This window comes from Myotis yumanensis, unplaced genomic scaffold, assembly GCF_028538775.1.
Source record: "Myotis yumanensis isolate MYYU_CA2020_CCGP unplaced genomic scaffold, mMyoYum1.0.hap1 SCAF_1, whole genome shotgun sequence".
NCBI classification, from domain to species: Eukaryota; Metazoa; Chordata; class Mammalia; order Chiroptera; family Vespertilionidae; genus Myotis; species Myotis yumanensis.
The window spans coordinates 231,536,249-231,562,341 of NW_027223752.1; the positions used below are offsets into that span (position 1 = coordinate 231,536,249).

The following is a 26,093-nucleotide window of genomic DNA, read 5'->3' on the forward strand; positions in this document are numbered from 1 at the left end:
GCGGGCGCGGTGTGCGCGAGGTTCCCCTCGGCTGGTTGGCCGGCCGGGCCGGGGCGGGGCGGGGCGCGCAGGGGCGCGGCGTGCGGGCTTGGCGATCGGAGCAGCGGGACCAGCCGGAGGCGCAGGATGGCGGCGGCGGGCGAGGCGCGCCGGGTGCTGGTGTACGGCGGCCGGGGCGCGCTGGGCTCCCGCTGCGTGCAGGCGTTCCGGGCCCGCAACTGGGTGAGTCCGCGGGCGGGGCGCCCGGGCTGCGCCTTGGAGGGGCGGCCTGGGTGGCGGGCGGGGGCGATGGTGATTGGGGTGCAGGGGGCCTTTCGGTGCATCCTGGGAGGCCGGTCTGGAGGAAGCTGGGGGTCCATGTGCGCCCCACACACGGGTGCTTGGAAGTGCCTACACAAGTCTGCACGTCTGTTCCGGCCTCCGCGTGCGCGCCCACCCCGGCCGTGGGTTCGGCCTTTGCTCCAAGCGGGTGGGGGCGGCTGCCCCTGGGTCTCCGCCGCCGCCGGGCCCGGGTAGCCCGGCATGACTCGGGAGAATTGCAGAGCCGGAAGAAGAGGAGCGCAGGTGAGGGGCCAGGGAGAGAGAAGAAGGAAGGATTGGGAAACTCTATCGCCTGACCCTGGTTACTAGTCCTGCTACCGTGAACTTAACTTCCACGAACCCGTTTCCTCGTCTGTAAAATGGGGATAATGATAGTATTTGCCCCTTAGGGGAGTTGTGAGGATGAAATGAGGTCATTGGTGCCCTAGCGTGTAAATTTACCTGACTCCAGGTAAAAGATGTTTAAATGTTCGCTATTATTGGTATATGTATTTATTTTGTATATTGAAGGGGTTCACGAGAGGCTTCCCCAAGATATGTCACTTTGGCACGTGAATTATTTTGAACCAAAGGCTGGAGACCCTGTGGGTTCAAGAGGAACTTTTACCTTTCCCTTAAAAATTTTAAATTAGGGGCCTTGCCCATAATAAGAGTCATCACCAGAAAAATATTTTTTAGGACCAATGTATAGGGCAGTGCAAACTTCTGATTGCTGAACATCTGCTGTTCTTATGTCCTTTGAATGACCTTTCTCCCCTCTGAGGCCCCAAGGTAGCGTAGCCTCACCCTTAGCTCAGAATGTAACTTATACTTAATTTTAACTTTCTGTCTCTGACCTTATCTGTGCGGGGTTCCCATATGTACATATGCAATTAAATTTAGTTATTTTCCCTTGTTAATCTCTCATGTTGATTTCATTATTAGGCCAGCTGGAAGAATCTAGAAGGGTAGAGCAGTTTCTCTCTCCCCTGTTAATTGAGATACTGATCTAGATTCCTGCTCCTTTAGCTCCATTGGACCTGATATGGCGAAGGCTCAGCCCTTCAAACACGGGAAGCTTCTTTGATGAGTAGCCGATTTCAGCTACTTTGCAAATCAGGTTCACTCCCTGAAGGTGGCCATGTAGGAACGGAGCTGGTTGCAGGCCAGGAACCCTGACCCCAGCCTCCCAGCGGGATCAGTGCGTTCCCAGTGGAGACTCTGCCCTGTGTCTTCCTGCTGCAGCTGTCACTCGCTCAAAGTCCACGCTGGAGCTCTGGGGAGCTGTCCTGAGGGATCAGTTAGCACAGCCGCAGCAGCTGCTGGGTGAGGGTACCCTGGGGCCAGAGAGAGAGGGTCCCAGGGTTTTCTTCTGGCTCAGACTCTGGCATAGGAATATGCTTCTAATAAACACACCACCCCTTCCTGCCGCACACCTGCTCTGGAAGCTAGGAAGTCTGCATAGATGGGAGGTGGTGACCATTGTAAAGTTTAAGGATGCCAGCCAGGCCAGGCACCGTGTTCCAATATACCAGATCCCTTACGCACTCTTCATTTCTTTTACTCTGTGCAGTAATTTTACTGCGTAGTCCTGTTGGTATCCACATGTTACAGATGCGAGGACTGTGCTTTCCCCTGGCGGGGGTGGGGGTGGGGGGCACTTCCCCCTGATGGGGGCACTGCTTTACCTTTGATTTGTGAACTGATTTACCTTTAACTGTCCCCACTCCCTTCATTCCTGGGAGCTCTGGGATGGAACCTTGTCTTTGTCTCAGTCTCTCCCATGGCTGGTGACAGAAGTGGTGAGTGTTCTTGAATGGAGGCTGTGTTCTCCAAAGCTTGGTAGAGATCTTTATCTCTGGACCTTCAGGCCTCCGGGCCCTGGCCCTTCCCGAGCAAGATCCATGTGTACCTGGGCTGGCAGCCGCAGCCTCCTCTGTTTCATTTAATTCTCATAACTGAGTTTACTGCTAACCCCACTGTGCAGGCGAGGACCCTCTGCAGAGCCTGGGCTGGAGAAAGCCACTGTCCGACGGAGGCAGGATTCACACCGGGTCTGCCTGATCGCCCTCCCTCTGTGCTGGGGGCAGGGGTCCAGAACGCTCGCCCCGCACGGGCCAGGTCCAGCCTGCTGTCTGTTTTTGTACAGCCCGAGAGCTAAGACTGGTTTCACATTGTTCAGTGGTTGAAAAGAGGTTAAAAGAGGAATATCATGTGACGTGTGAAAATTATATGAAAGTCATATTTTGGCACTTGAAGTGTTATTGGAACACAGGCATGCTCATTCGTTCGCCTGTGGCCTGTGGCTGTTCTCTCGTTATCACAGTGGAGTTGAGCAGTTGCAGCGGAGACCATAGGGCCAGCAAAGCCGAAAATATTTCCTCTCTGGCCCTTTACAGAAAAAGTTTGCGGACCGTGGTTGGGGTGGGGGGTCCTCTGGAAGTTCAGGGTTTGGCTTTCAGAGTTGAGAGTGGAAGGAGAGGAAGATGAGGGGTTCGGAGGCGGAATGGGCTGGGCTGGGCTGGGCTGGGCTGGGCTGGGCTGGGGTAGACTGGCTTAGGTCAGATGTCCCTGTATGTGCGAGAGGTCAGTAGCTGGATCCTTTCTCTAGTGGGTTTTCCTCTAAGCCTGTCGCCTGCCCCCACAACCCCCATTTCTGGGCATGGATCTTTAAAGGAATCGCAGCTATTGTCTTTGACCAAAGCTGTTTCCTTCTTCACTCCAGTGGGTGGCCAGCATCGATGTGGTGGAGAATGAAGAGGCCAGCGCGAGTGTCGTCGTTAGAATGACAGACTCGTTTACCGAGCAAGCTGACCAGGTAATTCCAGAAAAGGCCGCCCCCCGAAGCCTGTGTGGGGGGAGCCCTGGGAATAGGTCTCCACTGGCCATGTGTTCTTCCCTTTTTCGAGTATTATTTCTCTAATTACGAAAGCCATGTGTACCCATTGAGGGAAATTTGGGAAAAGTGGAAAAAATGTAATGAAGATATATTACCCATAATTTATGTCTAGTTAGCTGAGTATTCACATTTTGGCCGATTTTCTTGTCTTTCCTATGGATCCTATTAGCGTTACAGGTTGAAATCATCCTGTGTTTTATATTTTATGATCAGCGTTTAACATTTTTAAATAAAATTTTATTTAATTTCAGTACTTCTTCAATCTCTTAAAAATAAAAACCCTCTGTGTCAACATGTAATTTTTTATATTGTGGATTGGCCACCATTTTTAGTTTCCACATGTACATTTAACTTTTTTGCAATTTTTTACTTTTACCATTAACAAGTGGCGAACATCCCTGGCCCCATCTCTGATTATTTATTTAGGGTGCATTCTAAAAAAGTGGAGATCCCTAGTTCAAAGCAAGAATACCAGTGAAACAGGTTATTTTGAATTATAAAATGATGTGCTTATCGTACTACAAGAAATCAAACAAAAACTGTAAATATTTCAGTCTCTGGTGCACTCCCCCTGTGACCCCGAGACAGTGCCCCTCCCCAGCAGGAAGCTCTCTCAGCAGCTCGATGGATGTGTAGGTATCAGTAGCTGAGGTGCTCGTAAGTGGCTCCCACAGACTGCCCGAAGGACGTGCTTTCTGGGTTCCTGGCGCCAGCGCTCCAGCCCACATCTCCCAGGAAATGACATCCTTCTTCGTGCGATGGGCTGTGTTTACACAGGCACCCTGTGAGGCAGGCGGCAGGGGGTGGCAGCCAGGGGACTGGGTTTCAGATACATAAGCTATTTGGTGGTGGAGGAGCATGAATCGCCGAACAAGAGACTTGTTAACAACTCATGAACAACTTGAATAAGTCTAAGCTCTATTTTTTGTTTAGTTGCACTCTCCCGAGTAATCTAAACACGGTTGGGGGCCCAAGGTTTTGTGGTCCTTAGCCGTTTTTTATAACACATTTAAAAATGTTACAAGTGATGTAGGTATGATGTAGGAAATAGAGTAAAATAAAAAGAAGGGGGAAATCGTGTCTAGTCCCATTGTGCGGTAATATGTTGTGAGATTTCCTTTCAGTCCATTGCTCCAGACATGTACATGTATAAATTTAAAATAAAACCCATGAGCATACTGTCCTGCTCACTTCGTCTTTCTAAAGCATGAGTTTGACATAGGCTAGAACAGTGGTTGGCAAACTCATTAGTCAACAGAGCCAAATATCAACAGTACAACGATTGAAATTTCTTTTGAGAGCCAAATTTTTTAAACTTAAACTATATAGGTAGGTACATTGTTATTAACTTAATTAGGGTACTCCTAAGGCTTAGGAAGAGCCACACTCAAGGGGCCAAAGAGCCGCATGTGGCTCGCGAGCCGCAGTTTGCCGACCACGGGGCTAGAATATAAAAAGCCAGCTGCCTTATTCCAGAAGGTAGATTTTTGTTGCTCTTACTTTTCTCTTTTTAAAACATGTTTTTATTTTATTTGATTGATTTTAGACAAAGAGGAAGGGGGCGGGGGGAATATCGATGTGAGAGAGGAACATTGATCGGTTGCCTCCTGAATGCAGGGATTGAACACACAACCTGGGTGTGTGCCCTGACTGGGAATTTAACCAGTGACCTTTAGGTGCCTGGGACAGCACTCAACCGACTGAGCCACATGGGCCAAGGCCTCTGTTCTTACTTTCCATAACCTGGTCCCAATGTTTCCTGCACTATTGGCTTTAATGGATATGGCATTGTTGTGTCAGACATCATTCTAAGTGCTTTATTCACATTAACTTGCTGAATGTCTGTAACCTCTCAGAACAAAGTTTCTAATTTATCTTCCTTTTAGGGATGGGGAGTCTGAGGCACAGAGAGGCCCTGGGATTTGCTCGGGTCAAACAGGTGGGAGGTGGCACAGCCAGGATTTGAACCGGGCAGTGGGGTTGGATGCCTGCTCTCCTAACTGCATGCTAAGCTGCCTTGCAGCAAAGCAGCTCCATGCGAATAAAGTAACCAAAGCTGGACTTAAGTGCAGGGGAGCCCTGGGCTCTGAGAGCCGCTGGCAGAGTGGTTCCTGCAGTCGGTGTCTCCTCTGCTCTTGTTAGTTGCGGGTGCTGATGTCTATGTGCTTTTTGAATGTGAAGTTGCTTGTATCTGAGACTTGACTCTACAGAACTTTAAAACTCTTTAACTTCTCTCCCTCCCGCTCCTCCCCCACTTAGGAATTTTCTGGACAATAGCACAACATCCAGTCTTTGTTTGTGAAGCTCTAGAAGAGGAAATTCAACCCTAATACGTGTAAAATTGGCCCCCTGGGCAGCAGTTCACTAGTGACAGTGAAGAGATGCAGAAGCCAGGAAGGCATGACATTTATTTATAGAAAACTATTGGGCAGAAAGCAACATTTAAGGGGGAGGAATTAAGAAATGCCTAGATGTAAAAAATAAAAAAAGTCAAACAGTTGCATTGTTGCTGTGGGCTCCGTGCTTTCCTAAAAAGTAGAGCAGATGTCAGGGGAGGTGATCCAACTTCCGGCCCCAGGGCTCTGGGCTCTGGGCTCTTGGCAACAGGACAAGGCTTAAGAATGGAGGGAGGGCCCAGCTGGTGTTGCTCAGTGGTTGAGCATTGACCAATGAACCAGGAGGTCACGGTTTGATTCCTGGTCAGGACACATGCTGGGGTTGTGGGCTCGATCACCAGTAGGGGGCGTGCAGGAGGCAGCAGATCAATGATTCTCTCTCATCATTTATGTTTCTATTTCCCTTCTTCTCTGAAATCAACAAAAATTAAAAAGAAGATTCTAGATTGCTTTATAAAAAGCACATTGAAATGTAGGTGGGCTTTACTAACCCAAATGGTCATCGTAGGTTTGTCCTACATTTAGTTTTCGAAGTGTTCCTTGCCAGGTGCTGTTACCCGTCTTCAGAGAAAGTGGAAAATAAACTGAAGTGTCTGAAGGCGTCAGCCTGTTTAGGTTTCCCCGGCGATTTACGCCTCTTTTTGTCCTTTTCGGTTCAGGTGACTGCTGATGTCGGGAAGCTCCTGGGTGAAGAGAAGGTGGACGCCATCCTTTGTGTGGCTGGAGGCTGGGCCGGGGGCAATGCCAAGTCCAAGTGTGAGTCCTTTTCTGAGTTGATCATTCACTCCGCTCTGCTCTTTGTCCGGGGGGCGGGGACTGGGCCAGTTCTGTGTGCCAGGCCAGATGCTTTCCTGCGTGTCTCCCAGACGCTGTAGAGTAGCTCTGTGAGGTCGGGACGACCACCCCCTTTCACAGCTGGAGAAGCAACTCCCCATCAACAGGTTAGGGGAGGGGACATTGAGCTGGAGGTGTAAAGGCAGGATGAAATCAGCATTGTTCCCGCCCTAATCTCACAGGGCTTATTCCTGGGGATCAGGGGATGTGTATGACTTGGAGAGATCGTTTGCAGGTCAGAAGGATTCAACATTGAGCTTATATCAATGCCGAGTACATCTTCCAACTTTTTTTTTTTTTAATTTATTGATTTTTTACAGAGAGGAAGGGAGAGGGATAGAGAGTTAGAAACATTGATGAGAGAAACATCGATCAGCTGCCTCCTGCACACCCCCTTCTGGGGATGTGCCCGCAACCAAGGTACATGCCTTTGACTGGAATTGAACTTGGAACCTTTCAGCCCACAGGCCTACATTCTATCCACTGAGCCAAACCGGTCAGGGCCATTTTCCAACTTTTTATTATGAACATTTGCAAACACACGGAAAAGCTGGAAGAAGAGTTCAGGGAGCACCCACACCCTCCATCTGGATTCGGTAACTGCTGACATTGCTGTCCGTGCTCCCTGGCTTTCTGCAGGGGTGCTCTGTGTGGGCATTTTTTTGTTAACCACTTGCTGCGAGTAAATGAACACTTTGCTGATTTCAGCATGCATCCCCAAAGAATATGCTCGTTTTCCTACATCATCATAATACTGCTATCATAGCTAAGGAAAGTAATAGTCATTCTGTAAAATTAATAATATTCAACCGCATTCAAATTCCCCAATTTATTCCAGAGCTTTTAGAGTCCCCCCCCCCCCCCCAAGCATCAGGGTTTATGCCTCCTTTTGTTGTTGTATTTAGTCTTTTAATGTAGAATTTTTCCCCCCTGGTGATAGACTTGATGAGGCAGGGCAGTTTTCATATGAATGTATCTCTCTGTTTCTCTAAGGCAGTGATAGCAAACCTTTTGAGCTCGGCGTGTCAGCATTTTGAAAAACCCTAACTTAACTCTGGTGCCGTGTCACATACGTATAGAAATTTTTTGATATTTGCAACCATAGTAAAACAAAGACTTATATTTTTTATATTTATTTTATATATTTAAATGCCATTTAACAAAGAAAAATCAACCAAAAAAAATGAGTTCGCGTGTCACCTCTGACACGCGTGTCATAGGTTCGCCGTCACTGCTCTAAGGTGTCTTTACCTGGTTCATCTAGCCCGAGTATTTCCGGTGCACTGGAATTTAGGTCTGGGACTTGCTTAGGATCAGGTTAAGCATCTCGGAGGCGAGAATTCTTCCTGAGTCATGTGTACTTCTTACTAATCCCAGTGGGATTGTCACCATGTCAGATGGCCCTACCACACCCAGTGATGCCCCGTTTGCCGATGGGTTAAGGTGGCAGCCGATAGGCTTCCATTGTAACGGTCTGTCTTTTGTTTGCAATTGGTAAGCTACCCGTGGGACGGTGCTTTGGCAATGAGTGTGAATATCCTCTTCCCAAACACCTTGAGAATCCCAGATTTCTATAACCTAAGGGTGTTAAGCATCCATGGATTATCCCTGCCCGATCAGTGATTCCAGTGGGGGTTGGAGTGCCTCGGTTCTTGTCCCAGCATCAAGAAGGATTCAGGAATCTGGAGAAGGCTGTGCGTAGATTAAATAGGAGTCCAGAGATGAAGCATAATTTTGAAAGGCATTTGGGGGTCAGAGGGGCTTAGCTTAAAGGAAACTAAGATCTAAATTCTAGTCTTAGGACCCCATGCTTTTTATGAACACAGTTTGTCCTGAGGCGAGGCAGAGATATACACTTCAAAGGGTCAGGGTTTCGTATATAGAAGCATTGTCAGATTTGGGGGAATTAGCCTATGGCTGTTCAAGTGTTTGGCCAGTAGGAGGCAATAACATGTAGATTAAGATGCCCTGAGCTGTCTGGCAGCCAAGCAATCATCCCTTTTCAGGTTTGGGGAAATGCCCTCGGCCATTCCCAACAGATGACTACATGTGTGACTCAACCCTGTTGCGTCCCCAAGTTCCATCAACCTTTTGATGAAACTCTTGCAAGTGTGACATGCTGGCATTGGCTTCCCGCATTGGAGTATGGTAGTGTCCTAATTCTGTCATTCCTTCTACATGTATTAGCCAGAGCCGTGTACAAAGGAATCGATTTTCTGTGAACCACACTTGAATGTGAAAGTGATATTTTGTGGGTTTTGGGCAAAACACCCTGATGGCCCTTGGTGTATTTTGGGGACAAGGAGTGGTAAGTGTGGGTCCATCAGTTTTTTTCTAGTCCTTTTCTGCAGGGAAATGCGATCCCTGGTTGTCCCTGGGGGGAAGACCCCCGCTTAATGGGGGCTTCCTTCCTGGGTCATGGGCACAACCTCCCTGGGATCTTTGTGCCTTGTGAGAGGGGAAGGGAACGGCTGCCCACCGCCAAAGTTACACGTCACCACTTGCTTCTTCTTGCATTTTCAGCGAGGCCAGAGAGTTTAAGTAAGTGTGAAATGTTGTCATTTGAGCTTTTTTGTTTTTGTTAATCCTCACCTGAGGATATTTTTTCTATTGCTTTTCAGAGAGAGTGGAACGGAGGGAGGGATGCAGAGGGAGAAAGAGAGAGAGAAACATCAATGTGAGAGAGACACATCGACTGGTTGCCTCCCAACCGGGGGTAGGGAGCACCCCTGCAACCCAAGTACGTGCCCTTGACCGGAATCGAACCCGCAACCCTTCGGTGTGTGGGCTGACGCTCTAACTATTGCGCCACACCGGCCAGGGCTCAGCTTTCTTTTAAAGGGTCTTTAAAGCCAGCATTAAACTTTTGGCCTTGAAAATGATGTAGCTTTGTGAAAGCCCTCTATGTCCTTGTGGTAAAGGCCCCTCAGCTTTTTTTTTTTTTTTAACATATTTTATTGATTTTCCACAGAGAGGAAGGGAGAGGGATAGAGTGTCAGAAACATCTATGAGAGAGAAACATCGATCAGCTGCCTCCTGCACACCCCCCACTGGGAATGTGCCCGCAACCAAGGTACATGCCCTTGACTGGAATCGAACCCGGGCCCCTTGAGTCTGCAGGCCGACGCTCTATCCACTGAGCCAAACTGGTTAGGGCGGCCCCTCAGCTTTTTATCATCAGTCAAACCTGACTTAGACATGCAGGTTCTATTACAAACCTAACGCCCACCTAAAGCAGGACCCTCTCTGATGGGCAGTCCCGCAGACTGTTCACAGTCTGCACTTGCTGGCTTAAATGTGGCCAGTTTCCAGGTGAGCAAGCTGGGACTGGTGGCCTGGATTTGAACCTGCATCTCTGACCTCAGAGCCCTCGCTGCTCGTACCAGACCCTGTCGTCGTCGGGGCGGGAGAGGCTGGTGCTTTCCCAGTGTCCACGCCCTGAGCTACTCAGCTGTCAGGCTCCTCCCGCAGAGGCTGAGCCCACCTGTGTTTCCTCCCTCAGCTCTCTTCAAAAACTGCGACCTCATGTGGAAGCAGAGCATGTGGACGTCCACCATCTCCAGCCACCTGGCCACCAAGCACCTCAAGGATGGAGGCCTCCTGACCTTGGCGGGTGCCAAGGCCGCCCTGGACGGGACTCCTGGTGAGCCTCCATTTCCCCCTCTGTGAAGTGGGAGTGCTAATGCTTGCTCGCTGGGGCTGCGGGGCACTTCGATGACACGGGGAATGTTGAAGCCCTTTCCCTTCTGGGGTGCTTTGTGTGGGTGGGTTTTGCTTCCTTTGCTTCCTGAATTCCTCATCTTCCTGGTGGTTAAGGAATGCTGCCATCTGCCCCTTTACACCCCTCCAATCTGGTTTATTTATCCATGATCCACTCTGCGTATGAATGGTGCTGGAGTAGGTACAAATCCTATATAATAAAAGGGTAATATGCAAATATACCAAACGGAGGAACAACCAAACAACGAATCAAAGCGTAACATGCTGATGATATGCTAAGGCTGCTCAACCACTGGCTGTGACATGCACTGACCACCAGGGGGCAGACAGTCAACTGGTCGACCAGTCGCTATGACGTGCACTGACCACCAGGAGGCAAATGCTCCAACTGGTAGGTTAGCTTGCTGCTGGGGTCCAGCCAATCGGGACTGAGCAAGATGGGCTGGACATTTCCTGGAGCCCTCTCGTGGTCTCTTCCCAGCTCGATCGTGCACTGGTGGGGTCCCCCAGCCTGGCCTGTGTCCTCTCGCAATCCGGGACCCCTCGGTGGATGTCGGAGAGCCAGTTTCAGCCTGATCCCGCAGGCCACTCCCCTTGGGAGGGCACCAGATGCAGGGCTCATGGCTGGTGAGCATTGCTGTGGCAGTGTGAGCCTCTCCCAGTCGGGACTGATTGGGCATGAGCCTGATTGGGCACGAGCCTGCGGCAGGCACAGTGGGGCCGGGATGAGCGGGAGCGGCAGGTAGGAGCTGCAGGCGGCATTGGACTGCGGGTTTCAGCCCGATCCCTGCAGGCCACCCAGAGGGACTCCCCCCCCCCCCCCCCCCCCGTGCACAAATTCGTGCACCTGGCCTCTAGTTAGATAGTAAACATGTATTATCACTATCACATTGTGCTCATGTGTCCCAGGGAAGCAGCTCGGCCGCCGAGAATAGTGTGGGTGATAGAGTAAGAGAGGCCGGGGTGCATTCTTCGTCCTAGATGGGTGGCCTTGAACAAATCACGTATCTGACCAGATTTCTGCCGGAGTCACTGTAACTAGTAACAAATCACGTATCTGACCAGATTTCTGCCAGAGTCACTGTAACTAGTAACAAATCACGTATCTGACCAGATTTCTGCCGGAGTCACTGTAACTAGTGACAGTAGCGTCTGCCTTGAGGAGCAGCTGTAAGCGCTGGAGACATTAACATGTGCGAGGTGCCCAGCACAGGGCCAGTTTCTCGTAGGCCACTTCACTTTCGTGTATTCTCATGGGATCCTGGGGCCGATGGCATTCGAGATCTTTCTCAGTTTATAGGTAAGGGAGCTAAAGCGGAGCACGGTTAATTCACTTGTCTGGGTTTCTGCAGTAAGTAAGTTGTAACCTTGCTTTGAACCAGAACCCCCATCACTTCTAAACTGTGTGCTTTTTCCCAGTGCATCAGGCAGATCTAAGTTCTGTTTGCATGTTTTGCTCCTGGTGATAGTTTGCTAGGGCTGCCATAACCAAGTTCCCCTGCGGCTTAAACAACAGACACTCGTCTCATAATTCTAGAGGCCGGAAGTTCAAGATCAGGGTGTCAGCAGGGTCGATTTCTTGATTTCTTCCTGGTGCCCCTTTCCTTGGTTTGTCAATGGCTGTCTTCTCCTGTGCCCTCGCATGCTCTGTGCCCGTCTGGGTCCCAGTCTCCTCTTCTTATAAGAACACCGGTAGCACCCACCCTAATGACCTCATTTTAACTTGATGAGCTCTTTTAAAGACACCACTTCCAAGTACAGCCACATTCTGAGGTACGGGGGTTTAGGACGTTAACATATGAATTTAGGGGGCACAATTCAACCTATAATACTCCCTTTCAGGTAGGATTAAAGGAACTTAAGTGGCGGTTTGCGGAGGGACAGCCCAGAGGCAGAAAGTGTCCACCTCTACTACCTAAGTGGAACTCTTCTTTAATAAAAGTGGGGGCTGCTTTTCGGCCTCTTTGGTGTGCTGGAGAGCTTGAGCACCTTTTTCCATTTTTTAAAAAAAATATTTTTTATTGATTTCAGAGAGGAAGGAAGAAGGAGAGAGAGAGATCGAAACATCAGTGATGAGAGAGGATCATTAATTGGTGGCCTCCTGCACGCCCCCCACTGGGGATCGAGCCCACAACCCAGGCATATACCCTTGACCGGAATCGAACTTGGGACCCTTCAGTCCACAGGCCGATGCTGTATCCACTGAGCCAAACCAGCTAGGGCACCTTTTTCCATTTTAATGCAACTCGCTGAACTGCGAGGCTCTTATGAACCAACAATTTCTTGTCTCTTGTTTTTTTACTTCGAGTCTCAGAGCCTGTGATCTTACCCGTCCATGTCTATTGCAATCATTAAAGCTGTGTAAATGTCAGATGCTAGCTTGGTTGAGTTCTGGTTTTTATTAAAGGTGATGGAGAGCAGAGGCACTGGACAGTAAGTAGAGAAATGAGTAGCAGCTTGACATTTAAAAAAGAAAAAACCCCAAGACTTGAAAGACTAATTTTTCTGAAGGACAGAACACTCTCCTACTTTCCTTTGGTTTGTAAATATCTCTTTGTTCATAGTTTTGGATACTGGTTAAGAGTGCAGGCTCTGGGACTGCACGGGATGGATGTCTCTGGTGATCTTGCCACCTTTTGTGTGATATTTGGCAAGTTACTTAACCTCTCTAAGGCTCAATAGTGTCATCTGTAAAATGGGGATAAATAATAAAATATTCTGTGTAGCAGTTAGGACTTGCAAACATCTTAATAGATGCGAATGGCTTAGAAAGGTATGACAGAGTCAGTGGTAAATATGAACTGGCATGATTATTTATTTCAGACTTATTCTTGCTCAGCTGCTTTTGCTGCAGATGTTCATAACTGTGTTCATCTTTAAGTTCTGAGTTAGGTATTGTTGAATTTATTTGAGTCATGAAATTTTTCAGCTTTGGTTCAGACCCTAGAAAAATCTGGGGAAATCTATGTATAATTTGAAAGTAAACGACGACGAGGCTGTCATCCTTTAAACCCAAGAAAAGCTGTTCAAAAACGAAAACATACTGAGAAAACCCCACTCTGTTATTTCCAAGGTTGTATTTGTAGTTCACCTTCTGGAGGATAAACTGTGTTAAATGCTAGTGATCACTTTTGTTTTGCTGTGTTTGGAAATCAGTCTTGATCATTTTATAATTGGGAAGAAAGTACTTATCTTCTTATAAAATACTTTTTTTTCCCGAATTTCTTGCAAATGATGCCCTTACTTGCATTGTGTAGAATTCTGTAGAATTAAACCATTAGGGTTTCGGGTTGCTTGTTTCAAAAAAATATATTTTTATTGATTTCAGAGAGGAAGGAAGAGGGAGAGAGAGAAACATCAATGATGAGAGAATCATTGATAGGCTGCCTCCTGCATGCCCACTACTGGGGATCGAGCCTGCAACCTGGGCATGTGCCCTTGACTGGGAATCGAACCGTGACCTCCTGGTTCATAGGTCGACACTCAACCTCTGAGCCACGCCAGCTGGGCGCTTGTTTCTTTCTTCATCAGATCCTCTATCGTGTTGTTTGAATGGAATGAAGTAAGCCCTGGAGTGTGCTGGGGTCGGGGCTGGATGAAGGAGATTCATATGCTGGTTTCTTTGAACCCCTGCAGAGTTTGTCCGATCTTCCTACCACTGGTGGCCCCCGGCCCCTGATTAAACAGAGAAGCCTGGATGGGGAAATATTCTGCTTATGCTTCTAAAGAACCGTTTGAGACCTTGACCTGCTTTTGCAATCCGAGGTTGCTGTGGAAGCAGTTTAGTGATTGGTCCCTCGGCAGGGCTGTGATCCCCACCTCCCTCTGGACCTTTGCTGCCTCCTCAGCTGTTTTGCTTTCAGGAGCATGCTTGCCGGGAGCTTTTAAAGAGGCTGCTGACTCCTGAAGAAGTTTTGTGGAGGAGGAGAGGTGTTCACAGCATTTAGTGAGCGTCCACAGCGAGGTGTGTGGGGGGACTGTGGAGAGGAGAGACCCTGTTCCTGCCACATGTCTGCAGAGCAGGCAGAAACCTGGCCTCAGGAAAGGCACCCCTTGTTCAGGCAGCAAGCATTCACTGGTCAGTGGGGGTAAATGAAGACTAGTGGGCAGCGTTGTATACGTATGTCAGCATTGCTCACACTTTACCCAGGGAGATGGACGCCTGGGCATGTTACTTCTATGAATTTGATGGGAAACATTTATTGAGCACCTGCTGTGTGCTGAGCTCAGAATTAAGTACTTCATTCCCATTTTACAGATGGGGTAACTGAGGCTAGCAAGGCAATGAGAACTAGCTCAGGATTTCTTTAGTGGTAAGTGGAAGAGCTTGGATTTGAACCTGTGCAGCCTGACTCCAAATGACAGCTCGATTTTGCTCACAAGCAATTAACAATTTGGGGGTTCAGAACCCAGCTCTTGCCTGGCCCTTCACCTCTGGGGGGGTGTCAGTGCAAATATGTGTGTGTGTGTGAGCTTGGGCGTGTCACTTACCCTGTCTGAGCCTTGATGTTCTCAACAATAAAAATAAAAAGCCTCAACTTACAGCTTTGTGGTAAACGTTAGCTGTCAGGTGACAGTGGGTGCACTTGAAACATTACGTGCCTTCCACGCTCTCTCCATAGATGTCCATCCTGCCCTTCTTCCCAGCCTCCTCTGGACCCTGGCGTGGTGGCCTTCGGACACACCGGCGGTGGCCCGTGCTCACTGAACCGTTTTCTCTCCATTTCCCAGGGATGATCGGCTACGGCATGGCCAAGGGCGCCGTCCATCAGCTGTGCCAGAGCCTCTCGGGGAAGAACAGCGGCATGCCGCCCGGGGCTGCGGCCATCGCGGTGCTCCCGTAAGTGCTCTGCCCCCTCTGCCCACCTCTGCCTAGAGTCCCCGTGGCCTGGAGCCGTTTCCCCAGGGACGCGTGTGTGCCCTCACCTTGGCTCTAAAATTCACTCCTGAAGAGCCTTCTCCCGGTGTTGGGTAATGGGTAAGCCTGGCGGCCAGAGTGGTGGACTGGCTGATGGGCGGGTCTGTCTGTCCTGCCTCTTTCTTGTTTTATTTTTCCGTCCTCCCATCTGTTTCCCCCTTTTCCCTGATTAAGCTTAGTTCACACATTTTATTTGAACACTTGTAGTTCTGTCTTTTTTTTTTTAAAAGATATGTTTTTATTGATTTCAGAGAGGAAGGGAGAGGGAGAGAGAGAAACATCAATGATGAAAGAGAATCATCGATTGGCTGCCTCCTGCACACCCCCCACGGGGGATCAAGCTGCAACCTAGGCACGTGCCCTGACCAGGAATTGACCTAACCGTGACCTCCTGGTTCATAGGTCAATGCTCAGTGCTCAACCACTGAGCCATGCCGGTCGGGCAAGACTGTATTTAACAAAATAAGGCAAAATGTGGCTCTTCCATTTGGTTCCTGTCTGCGTAACGAGGGGTTCACAGAGCGCCTCCCTGAATTACACTCGGACTTGACCTCTGTGTGTGCAGCGGCTTCCTGGCCTTGCTCTGATTGTCCACGTGATACCTCCACGTGCGATGCTGCCACCCGTGGTGTTGGGGGCTCTCGGTGTGTTCTCCTGGCCGAGGAGGCCGGCTGCTGAGGGGAGACACAAATGACAGGCTTATCTCTGCGCCGCAGGATTACCCTCGACACCCCGATGAACAGGAAGTCCATGCCCGAGGCCGACTTCAGCTCCTGGACGCCCTTGGACTTCCTCGTGGAGTGAGTATCACAGAAATACTAACGCCAGTGCCCGGGCGGCTCCAGCCCCTCGCTGTGCCCCTGGGCGTAGCCACACAGGTGGCCTGGGAGCCCACTGGCCTCTGAGTGTACATGGTACATTAGTGTGAATCTTATACAGTTGGGGGGGGGGGTCCAGGAGCCGGGAGAGTGTCCCAGCCCTGCCCCGCCCCCAGAGACAGGGGCATGACCTATCGCAGATGTTAGGGAGTTGCAGTGGCGCTTGGCTTTTGGAGCCTGTCCCTCCCCCGGGCTTGTTCGACACTCAGGATGGGGCTCCGGAGACGTGGCAGTTGAACTTCGGTTCTGGTCCAGAAGGCACAGCCTGGCACTCGGAGTGCTGCCCGGTTAAAGGGGGTGCAGAGTCCCGGCTGGAGGACTGGTAGAGGGATGGTGTACTCAACAGCCACAGGAGAGGTTTTAAAAAGCATCAGCTCTGTGTTCAGCCTCCTGTGTTTCTGATGCCTTTTTTTCCCCGATGCCCTTAAGCAGGGTTGGTTGCCCCTCCCCACACAGAGTTAGTAAATGCCCCTGTTCTAGCATTTAATGTATTTTATTGTAAAAGTCCATCTTTTGTACTTTTTCCCCATTGCTTGATACAGCTGCAGGTGTTCCTTACATGTTTGCTGTACAAAAAAAAAAAAAAAAAAAAGAATGAGTTTCTTCTTTCTCTGTTTCAAATTTCTGGGAAGGTAGTATAGCAGCGTATGAACTAAAGTGCTTTTTAAAAAAAAAATTTTATTGATTTTTTTACAGAGAGGAAAGGAGAGGGATAGAGAGTTAGAAACATCAATGAGAGAGGAGCATCGATCAGCTGCCTCCTGCACACTCCCTACTGGGGATGTGCCTGCAACCAAGGTACATGCCCTTGACCAGAATCGAACCCGGGACCCTTTAGTCCGAAGGCTGACGCTCTATCCACTGAGCCAAACCGGTTAGGGCTAAAGTGCTTTTTTAAAATTACATAAAATCATACCACTTTGTTATAACATATTCCAACAATGCAGGAAAATACAAAAATGAACCTTCAAATCTTGCCAGCTCCTGCCACTCGAAAAGTAGGAGTGAAGTGCTGAAATCATGGGGACCTGGTTATGTGTCCGTGATGCCTTAGTGCAGCGGTTCTCAACCTGTGGGTCGAGACCCCTTTGGAGGTTGAACGATCCTTTCACAGGGGTCACCTAAGACCATCGGAAAACACATACATAATTACATATTCTTTTTGTGATTAATCACTATGCTTTAATTATGTTCAATTTGTAACAATGAAAATACATCCTGCATATCAGATATTTACATTATGATTCATAACAGTAGCAAAATTACAATTATGAAGTAGCAACGAAAATAATTTTATGGTTGGGGGTCACCACAACATGAGGAACTGTATTAAAGGGTCGCGGCATTAGGAAGGTTGAGAACCACTGCCTTAGTGCCTTTGCATGGCGGCTCCCAAGCCGTTGATGGGACTACTAGCCGTTGATGGGAATATAAGCACATGTTAGATTTTTGCTTTTAAACTGTGACGCTTTTCTTGTTTGTTCTAGAACCTTCCACGACTGGATCACAGAGAAAAACCGGCCAAGCTCAGGGAGCCTGATCCAGGTGGTGACCACAGAGGGAAAGACGGAACTTACCCCCGCGTATTTTTAAGCTTCGTCTCAGTGCCTGCGAGGGGCCTGACAGAAAAGGCAGCGTATCTCAGTGTAGCCGCGCCTGGCCCCGTGTTTTCTGTAGTCCTGTTTGTGGTTCGAGGTGGTGACACCTGTTTTTCTCTCACCTGATGTGCATTTGCTTTCCTAAGACAAAATGTAAATGTAAAGTGTTCTTGTGAAATAGAACCGTGTGTGGGGAGGCCTACAGGTGGCGCTGTGGTCCATCTGTATTAACCACCTAGGTTTGGGTCCCTCTGGGTCGGCGTCCTGTTGAGTGGCTTTTGAAACTGTTTATCTGCCCCTGACAGTGGCTGTCGGCTTGACTGGTTCAGAGATTTGTTGGCATTGGGGACATTTGAGTGTTAGGTTTCTGTCACAGATGTAGTTTTTGCAGCGTTGAATTCAACTGCCTTAAAACTCCTTTTGTGGTGTAAGCGAAATCCATGGACTCTGTCAGGCATCTTTTCCCTGTGCGGTTGCCACTCGTGATGACTTGGAGTTATCTTCCTAATAAATGCACATCGTTGATTGTGTTATCTTCTGTAATCAAAGCACGTCTTATACACAGTTGTGTGCTAGAGTCATGGGCTGCTAGCCGCTCTAGTCTGCTGTATTCGCAAGGGGGTAGACCAGTGATGGTGAACCTATGACACGCGTGTCAGAGGTGACACGCGAACTCATTCTTTTGGGTTGATTTTTCTTTGTTAAATGGCATTTAAATATATAAAATAAATATCAAAAATATAAGTCTTTGTTTTACTATGGTTGCAAATATCAAAAAATTTCTATATGTGACATGGCACCAGAGTTAAGTTAGGGTTTTTCAAAATGCTGACACGCCGAGCTCAAAAGGTTCGCCATCACTGGGGTAGACTCAAACCCTGAAATGCATTTTGTTTTGTTTTTTTATATTAGAGAGAGAGGAAGACAGGTGGGGGGAGAGAGAGAGAGAGAAACATCGACTGGTTGTCCCACTTCTGCATTCATTGATTGCTTCTTATATGTGCCCTGACCGGGGATCGAACCCACAACCTTGGAATATTGGGACAGTGCTCTAACCCAGCGATCGCCAACCTTTCAGACCTCACGGACCACCAGTTGGTGACCACTGCTCTAACCAACTGAGCTACCCGGCCAGGGCCTGAAGTACGTTTTTCAACACAGTTACAGGCACAACCCTCCCTTGGGCACGTCAGAATCTGAGGGTGGCCGGCTGGTTGGCCCTGTACCTTTGGAAGCAGCGCTCCACGTGGCCATGCAGGCTGTTCCTCACTGAGAACCAGTGATGGGTCATACCCTTCATTTTACAAAGGAGGAGACCGAGTTGACTTAGCATCTTCATTGCCAGTAGGTGGCAGAACTGAGCCCAGAACCCTGGGCACCAGATTGCTGTTCATAAAGACCTATACCATGGATTTTCTTTTTTAAAAATATATTTTCACTGCTTTCAGAAGGGAGGGAAAGAGAGAGAAACATCAATGATGAGAGAGAATCACTGATTGGCTGCCTCCTCCACGGCCCACTAGGGATTGAGCCCGCAACCTGGACATGTGCCCTGACCAGGATGTGAACCGTGGTGACCTTCTGGTTCATAGGTTGACGCACCACCACTGAGCCACTCTGGCCAGACTCTTTCGATTCTTAAAAAATTATTGAGATAAAGCCACATCACATAGAATTAATCATTTTAAAGTGAAAATGTCAGTGGCATTTGGTATGTTCATGATCCGTCACCACCAGCTCTGTCTAGTTCCAAAGCATTCATCACCTGGGGTCCTCTGCCCACGACCCTGAACATCAGTTTTCTCCTCCGGCAGGTGTAACCTGCAGCCCTAGGTGTGTATGGCTGCCGCCTGTGCTGGGTCACTGGGTCCTTCTAGGTCACTGCTGGCCAATGTCCCTTTCGGGATGGCTCGAGGTTGGCTCCTTCCAACCTGGGCCACATCTGGCCTGTGGGAAAGCACACGTCTCCGCCTCCCCTCCCGCCCCTTCTCTGAGAGTGAAGGGAAAGGGGAAATGTCCAGCTCTCCCACACTCTTCCAGATCTTGTCTTTCCTCTGTTACAGGCTGGAGGTGGCGTTCAAGGACTACTTCCCCAAATAGAGTCTATGATCCCTTATCTGAGATTTGCTTTTGGGGGGAATCTCGAACTATCTTTAATTTTACTACTGCCTTTGCCAAAATTAAAAAGATTAATTATGTATCTATAGTTATTTCTCTTCCAGCTGACTAGAAGGTCTCTAAAAACTGGCCTTATTTGTCATCCACGTAGTTCATAATAAATGCTCGCTAAACAAATGGCCCAGAGGCTTACAAATAGCAGGTGAAGGGTATTGGCATTTGTAAGATGTTTCTCATGCTTTATCTCAGTCACCTCCACAGCTCTAGGAGAGGTGCTGTTATTATCTGCACTTTGCAAATGGGGTGCAAGCTGAGAGAGGTTAGGTAACTTACCCAGAGTCACACAGCTAGGGAGAAATGAAGTCTGGTTTTGAACCCTGGCCCACTGATCACCCAGTTGGTCCCTGATCAACGCTATTGTTGGGGGACTAGAGAAGTTTATTATTGGAGCATAAAGTGCTGGCACGATGCGGAGCTATCTTGGTTGGCAGGGGACGGATCACGAAGGATCTGTGTTTAGGGATTTTTACCCTGCAGGCAACGGGGAACCTCTGAAAGCCTAACCCATTTTCTCCTTGTGAGCCTTTCCGTTCCCTGGTATTTTAGAAAATACAAGCAGTTTGAGGACTGTCCGCAAGGGGGCAGGCGTTGGCAATGGATGAGAAAACGCGGTGCTGAAAACCAGCTAGCGCGCAGAAACTTGGTTCACTGTTCTTTGCCTTCTGGGGCGGGGCCTCTGCTCAGCTCTCGGAGTAGATCTAAGATCGATCAGTAACCTCGAGCATTTGGAGACTTGCGCCGTTCATTCTGATTTTTTTCTCTCTCCCTCCTTTCTTCTCACCCTTTCTTCCTAGCATTCCTCTTGTTTACTTTCTTCACTGAAGTGGAAAGTCAGGTTCAGAAAAGTAGTAGATGCTTCCCAAACATTACCGAGCTTGCAACACTGTTAAAGCCTAATCCACATGCAAACAGATGAACACACACACCGCCACCACCACCACCTCCACCACCTCCATCACAGTTTAGACCCCGAGAGTGTACACCAGTCACTCGGAAAGGTCTATCCCTGCCCCTATGCCAGGAGTCCCTGCAAAGGTGCCAGCACCCTGCATACCAGGAGGTGGTTATTGACGGCAATGGAAGCCTCACTAGCCTTTACTGAATTCCTGTTGTGTCAGGCATGGTGCTGGGAAGTTGAGCATAGTTATTTCCCTGAGTTTCCGTATTCACAATAAGGCACTTGAGCCTCACAGAGGTGAAGGTCACGATATTGGTGATCCACAGAGCCACCATTTAAGCCAGAGCTTGGACTGGAACTCCAGCGTTCCCGCCTTAAACCACACTGGATTGCTAGCTTTCCTGCCATCTCCCCGTGTGAGGATGATCGAGGGTCACCAATGTGGGGGCGGGGAGATGTGAAGCAGCTTTTCTCTCTTTCTTTTTTTATTTTATTTATTTATTTTTACAAGTATTTAACTTATAATACAGGTAACATTTTCACAACAAATTGGACTAACATAAGACATTAGATACTTGTCAATAACATTTTGAACAATAAGGAAAAATTAATTACTATCAAAATAATGGGTAAAATTCAAGTGATTTAAATGCCACAACTTAAAGAAATTTACTTTAGAATCAGATATTCTAATTGTTTTAAACAAACAGTATTTTGGACTATTTAATGAAATAAGAAAATATTTTTTCCCCTCTTTCTAAAAAATGTATTGATTTCAGAGAGGAAGGGAAAGGGAGAGGGAGAGAGAGAAACATCAGTGATGAGAGAGAATCATTGATCAGCTGCCTCCTGCACCACCCCGACAGGGGATCGAGCCTGCAACATGGGTATGTGATGTGCCCTGAATAGGAATTGAACCATGACCTCCTGGTTCATAGGTGGACACTCAACTACTGAGCCACACTGGCTGGGCTATACAAGTCATCTTTACAGACCAATTGTGATAGCCTGACAGAGACAACCTAATCTGCTGTCCTACTCGGAAGGACTAAAGACCAGCTGACCTTCCCAGCCGCTTGAAATACAAGCAATTAACGACAGAGTGTTATGCATAATCAGACACCACTCGCGTGCAGCTCATTTAAAATGTGGCAACTGCACTGGATGTCGGTCCTTCCTTTAGTCAGGAAACTATTAGTGTGCTGTACGTTGTTATGTGGAAGCAAGCACCAGGTTAATTTCTAATTACATGCTACCATTGTTATTTGAAAAATAACAGCTTAGGGTTGGTGTCAAATTGACTTTTATCAGCAGATGGAGTTATGAGCACTGAGCCATGTTGGGGCTGTCTAATACAGGTGAATGACACTGCCCAAGAGCCTTTCCTGCTTCAGGTAAGGATGAAACAAAGAGAATTAAGATGGTGAGAATGTAAGTGAGGGAGGCAGTACAAGAAAAGGACTATGTTGTATTTGGTTTTCCCTGGGCCACTCCCTTGCTTTGTAAGCAGGCTGGGCATTTTCCTGTGCGGAGAATTCCAATAGAACTCGTGTTCCTGGTTGGCAGTTCAATGGACAAGTTGTTCCCTTTTCTTCTGTACGGTTTCCCAAACCAGCTGTCTGAGCAAGGAAATGAGTGGCCTTTCCCGATGGACAGAAGGATAAAAGATGGGAGAACTTTGAGTTTTAAGCAGCACATTCTTATCAAGAGGACAAACAAATCAAGAGTCATCTCAAGATGGGAAGTGAGCTGCTAGGAAGGTGGCATGATGCTAGCCTTGAACATCAGGGATCTAGTCACTGGTTCCGATGGAGTCCTGTGTGCCGGCACCGAGGAGTGCCCTGTTCATGCAAGACAGTTACAGCCTCAAGGCTCTGAGGTTCCAGGAGACTGGGGAAGGTCTACAATTGAGGGTGACTGAGAAGTGGATAGAGACCCCAAATCACAGGTCTTTTAGTTTCTATCTATGTGACCTGGGACATATTACTTCACCCTGTGATTCTCAGATTCCTCTTCTGTAAAATGGGATTCTCAGGTTCCTCATCTGTAATTGTATATATATACAATACACATGTATATATCTAATCTAATAAATGAGAAACATGCAAATTGACCTTACCTTCGCTATGCCTTAAGCCACGCCCACCAGCCAATCAGAGAGACTATATGCAAATTAACCCAACGAAGATGGCGGTTGGCAGCCACGGAGCTGGAGCAAGCAGGAGGCTTGGTTGCTCCAGTGATGGAGGAAGCCAAGCTTCCCGCCCATCCTGGCCGGCTCTGAGCTCCACTGAAGGCAACAAAGTTTTAATTATAGAAGGTAAATAAATCTCAGAATAAAAAAAAGAAAAAAAAGGAGAGACTGGGAACTTCTGTCGCCGGGGGGCTTGGCCAGCCTGAAAACAGCCCTCAGCCCCTCACCCAGACTGGCTAGGCACCCCAGTGGGGATCCCCCACCCTAAAGGGGGTGTGGCCAGCCTGAAAACAGCCATTAGCCCCTCACCCAGGCTGGCCAAACCTCCATAGGGTGAGGGTCCCCACTGGGTGGGGGGGCTTGACCAGCCTGCAAACAGCCATCAGCCCCTCATCCAGGCTGGCCAGGCACCCCAGTGGGGACTCCCACCCTGAAGGGGGTGTGACCAGCTTACAAACAGCCATCAGCCCCTCATCCAGGCTGGCCAGGCACCCCAGTGGGGACACCCACCCTGAAGGGGGTGTGACCAGCCTGCAAACACCCATCAGCCCCTCACCCAGGTTGGCCAGGCACCCCAGCAGGACCCCCACCCTGATCCGGGATACCCTTCAGGGCAAACCAGCTGGCCCCCACCAGTACACCAGGCCTCTATCCTATATAACAAAAGGGTAATATGCAAACTGACCCTAACAGCAGAACGACTGGGAATGACTGGTCACTATGACACACACTGACCACCAGAGGGAAGACGCTCAATGCAGGAGCTGCCCCCTGGTGGTCAGTGAGCTCCCACAGGGGGAGCTCTGCTCAGCCACAAGCCAGGCTGATGGCTGCCAGTACTGTGGTGGTGGTGGGAGCCTCTTCCGCTTCCTCAGCAGCACTAAGGATGTCCGACTGCAGCTTAGGCCTGCTCCCCGCTGGCAAGTGGACATCCCCCGAGGGCTCCCAGGCTGCCAGAGGGATGTCTGATTGCCAGCTTAGGCCCAATCCCCAGAGGAGCAGGCCTAAGCCAGCAGGTGGTCATCCCCCGAGGGGTCCCAGATTGTGAGAGGGCACAGGCTGGGCTGAGGGACCCCCACCCCCCGAGTGCACACATTTTTGTGCACCAGGCCTCCAGTCCTATATAATAAAAGCCTAATATGCTAAGTGCCTGGTCTTCTGGTCGGCCATTCAACCAATCAAAGAGTAATATGCTAATGATATGCTAAGGCCGCTCAACCACTCACTATTATGTGCACCGACGACCAGGGGACAGATGCTCTGAATGCTAGGTTAGCTTGCTGCTGGGGTCTGGCTGATCAGGACTGAGCAAGATGGGCTGGACACACCCTGGAGCCTTCCTGCTGTCCCTCCCTGGCTGGCCAACCTCCTGTGTCCCTCCCCGGCCCCAATCATGCACCGGTGGGGTCCCTCAGCCTGGCCTGTGCCCTCTCACAATCTGGGACCCCTCAGGGGATGTCGGAGAGCTGGTTTTGGCCCAATCCCGCAGACCAGGCCGAGGGAACCCACTGATGCATGAATTCGTGCACTGGGCCTCTAGTAATGTATAAAAGGGTTGGTACCCAGATTTACATATAATATTATAATATATCTTAAAGACGGTAAGGTCCTTATGCACAGGGCTGTGTCTAGTAGACAAGGGATGTAGCATCCTGGTGAAGTGGGTGAGCTTTGTGTTGACCTGGGAGTTTAAACCTTATCTTTGCTACTTACCAGCTGGTATTCTTTCGCAAAATTTGTACCTCTGAGACTCAACATACTCAAATGGAAAATTAGAATAATAATGTCTCCTCACATCATTTGTGATAATTCAGTAGAATACAATAAACTTCTGTTTAAAGAGGAGGAAAGGGATGGCTGGGGAGGGACCAACCCTGCCCAACGACAACAATATACAAGTTTGAAAAATGACAACACAGCTGCTTGGAGGCATCAGGAAACAGCCAAAGCAGCAAGGACTTCTGGTAACAGCCTACTTCTTGATCCAGGTAGCGGTGACTTAGATGTGTTCATTTTGTGCGAATTGATTGAGCTATTTGCTCATGAGCTTTTCTGTATGGAGAGGATTTTACTTGTTTGTTTTTGCCTCTGAACATTCCTTAAACTTGTACCAGCTTACTTAGTGATGCATTTTGAAGACACTTAAGAAATTCCTTTCAGTATTTTAGTGACTCTTCAATGAAAAGGTGGTTCAGAGTGCCTGGTCTGTCATCCTTCCAGACATGAAAGTCCCATCAATTATTACCCCAAAAAAGCAGTTCTCTCCCTACAAAGAGTTCATGTCTGCAGGTCTAGCTTTTGAAACATTTCCCTTACTCATTGCCATATACTAGTATATTAGTTATGTAGACCCAGGCATTTATTTCAGCAAATACCTCCCGAGTGCCTACTGTGTGCCAGACACTGATTTGGATGCTGGATGTACAGTGAACAAATTATACCTATTGTAAAAAAAACAACCCACGCTGGCATTATTCTTATTTTGTGTGTAATGTGTCCTGAAAATGTGGAGAAAATCAAATGTAAGAGTCTAAACTTTAGGCTTCTTTATATAAGGAAAGGCCTGTTCTCCAGGAGCTAAAAATACTATAAAACTTCTATTTACATCTTGCCTTTTAGTTGTCGTTTTGCCAATACATTTCCAGTTCAGGATGTTTCTCCTCAATTTGTCTTTGCCTTCCCGTAACTGAACACACAACTGATCGCGTTCAGCCCCATGAGTACCTGTTGGAAGCCTAAGGTTTGTCACTTGGGATGCATGCATATGGATCTCCTTACCCACGAGTGGGGATCCTGTCTGGTTGTGGCCAGAGTTGCTGTGGCTCATGCAGGACGTGCCACTCCTGAGCCATAGCACTGGGCACGCAGGGTGAGACCCTCGGCTCGCTCTCCTTCATCACCTTGTCTTGAGGTGTCAGAGGCACCAGGTGAGAGTCACCTGCAACACTGAGCTACGGCCCTGGGCACGGTGGCCCTGAAGGGTTGCTCAGACCCACAGTGGACTTTGCAAAAGTAAGAAACAAACTATGATAGCACAAAGGCACTGGAACGTAGAGCTGTTGGTTACTGCCTCTGATCTAGCGGATCTGACCTCTTCAGGGAGGTTTGGAGTGGGGTAGAGTATTCCGCGCCACTCACTAAATATCTTCAGACTGTGCCAGACAGATGGTCCTGTCTAACGTTGTGCAGGAGCAAGACTTGAAGTGAGAGGTGAGGAGAAGGCATGCAACGAATCGAAGTGAACTGCAACGGAATTGCCGTAGAAAATAATGCCTGATGA

General features: G+C 48.7%; 1 protein-coding gene across 2 annotated transcripts; it reads left to right on the forward strand.

Moving 5' to 3' along the window:
- Positions 1 to 95: 95 nt before the first annotated feature.
- Positions 96 to 18,076, forward strand: QDPR (quinoid dihydropteridine reductase). Of its 2 annotated transcripts, none has more exons than XM_070398922.1 (7): positions 96 to 222; positions 3,026 to 3,118; positions 6,255 to 6,351; positions 9,932 to 10,072; positions 14,881 to 14,989; positions 15,784 to 15,867; positions 17,433 to 18,076. In XM_070398922.1, the coding sequence occupies exons 1-7, from the start codon at positions 127 to 129 to the stop codon at positions 17,536 to 17,538; spliced, it is 726 nt and encodes a 241-aa protein (XP_070255023.1). In that variant the 5' UTR covers positions 96 to 126; the 3' UTR covers positions 17,539 to 18,076. The 2 variants fall into 2 exon arrangements, with proteins under 2 accessions (XP_070255023.1, XP_070255030.1); XM_070398929.1 differs by lacking the exon at positions 96 to 222 and adding an exon at positions 494 to 564.
- The last annotated feature ends 8,017 nt before the right edge of the window (positions 18,077 to 26,093 follow it).

Bases quoted from the DNA above. Each gene is read 5' to 3' on its own strand.
- QDPR (XM_070398922.1), top strand. From the start codon at position 127: ATGGCGGCGGCGGGCGAGGCGCGCCGGGTGCTGGTGTACGGCGGCCGG. The intron at 14,990-15,783 runs GTAAGTGCTCTG...TCTGCGCCGCAG, and splicing joins GCGGCCATCGCGGTGCTCCC to GATTACCCTCGACACCCCGA. The intron at 15,868-17,432 runs GTGAGTATCACA...TGTTTGTTCTAG, and splicing joins CCCTTGGACTTCCTCGTGGA to AACCTTCCACGACTGGATCA.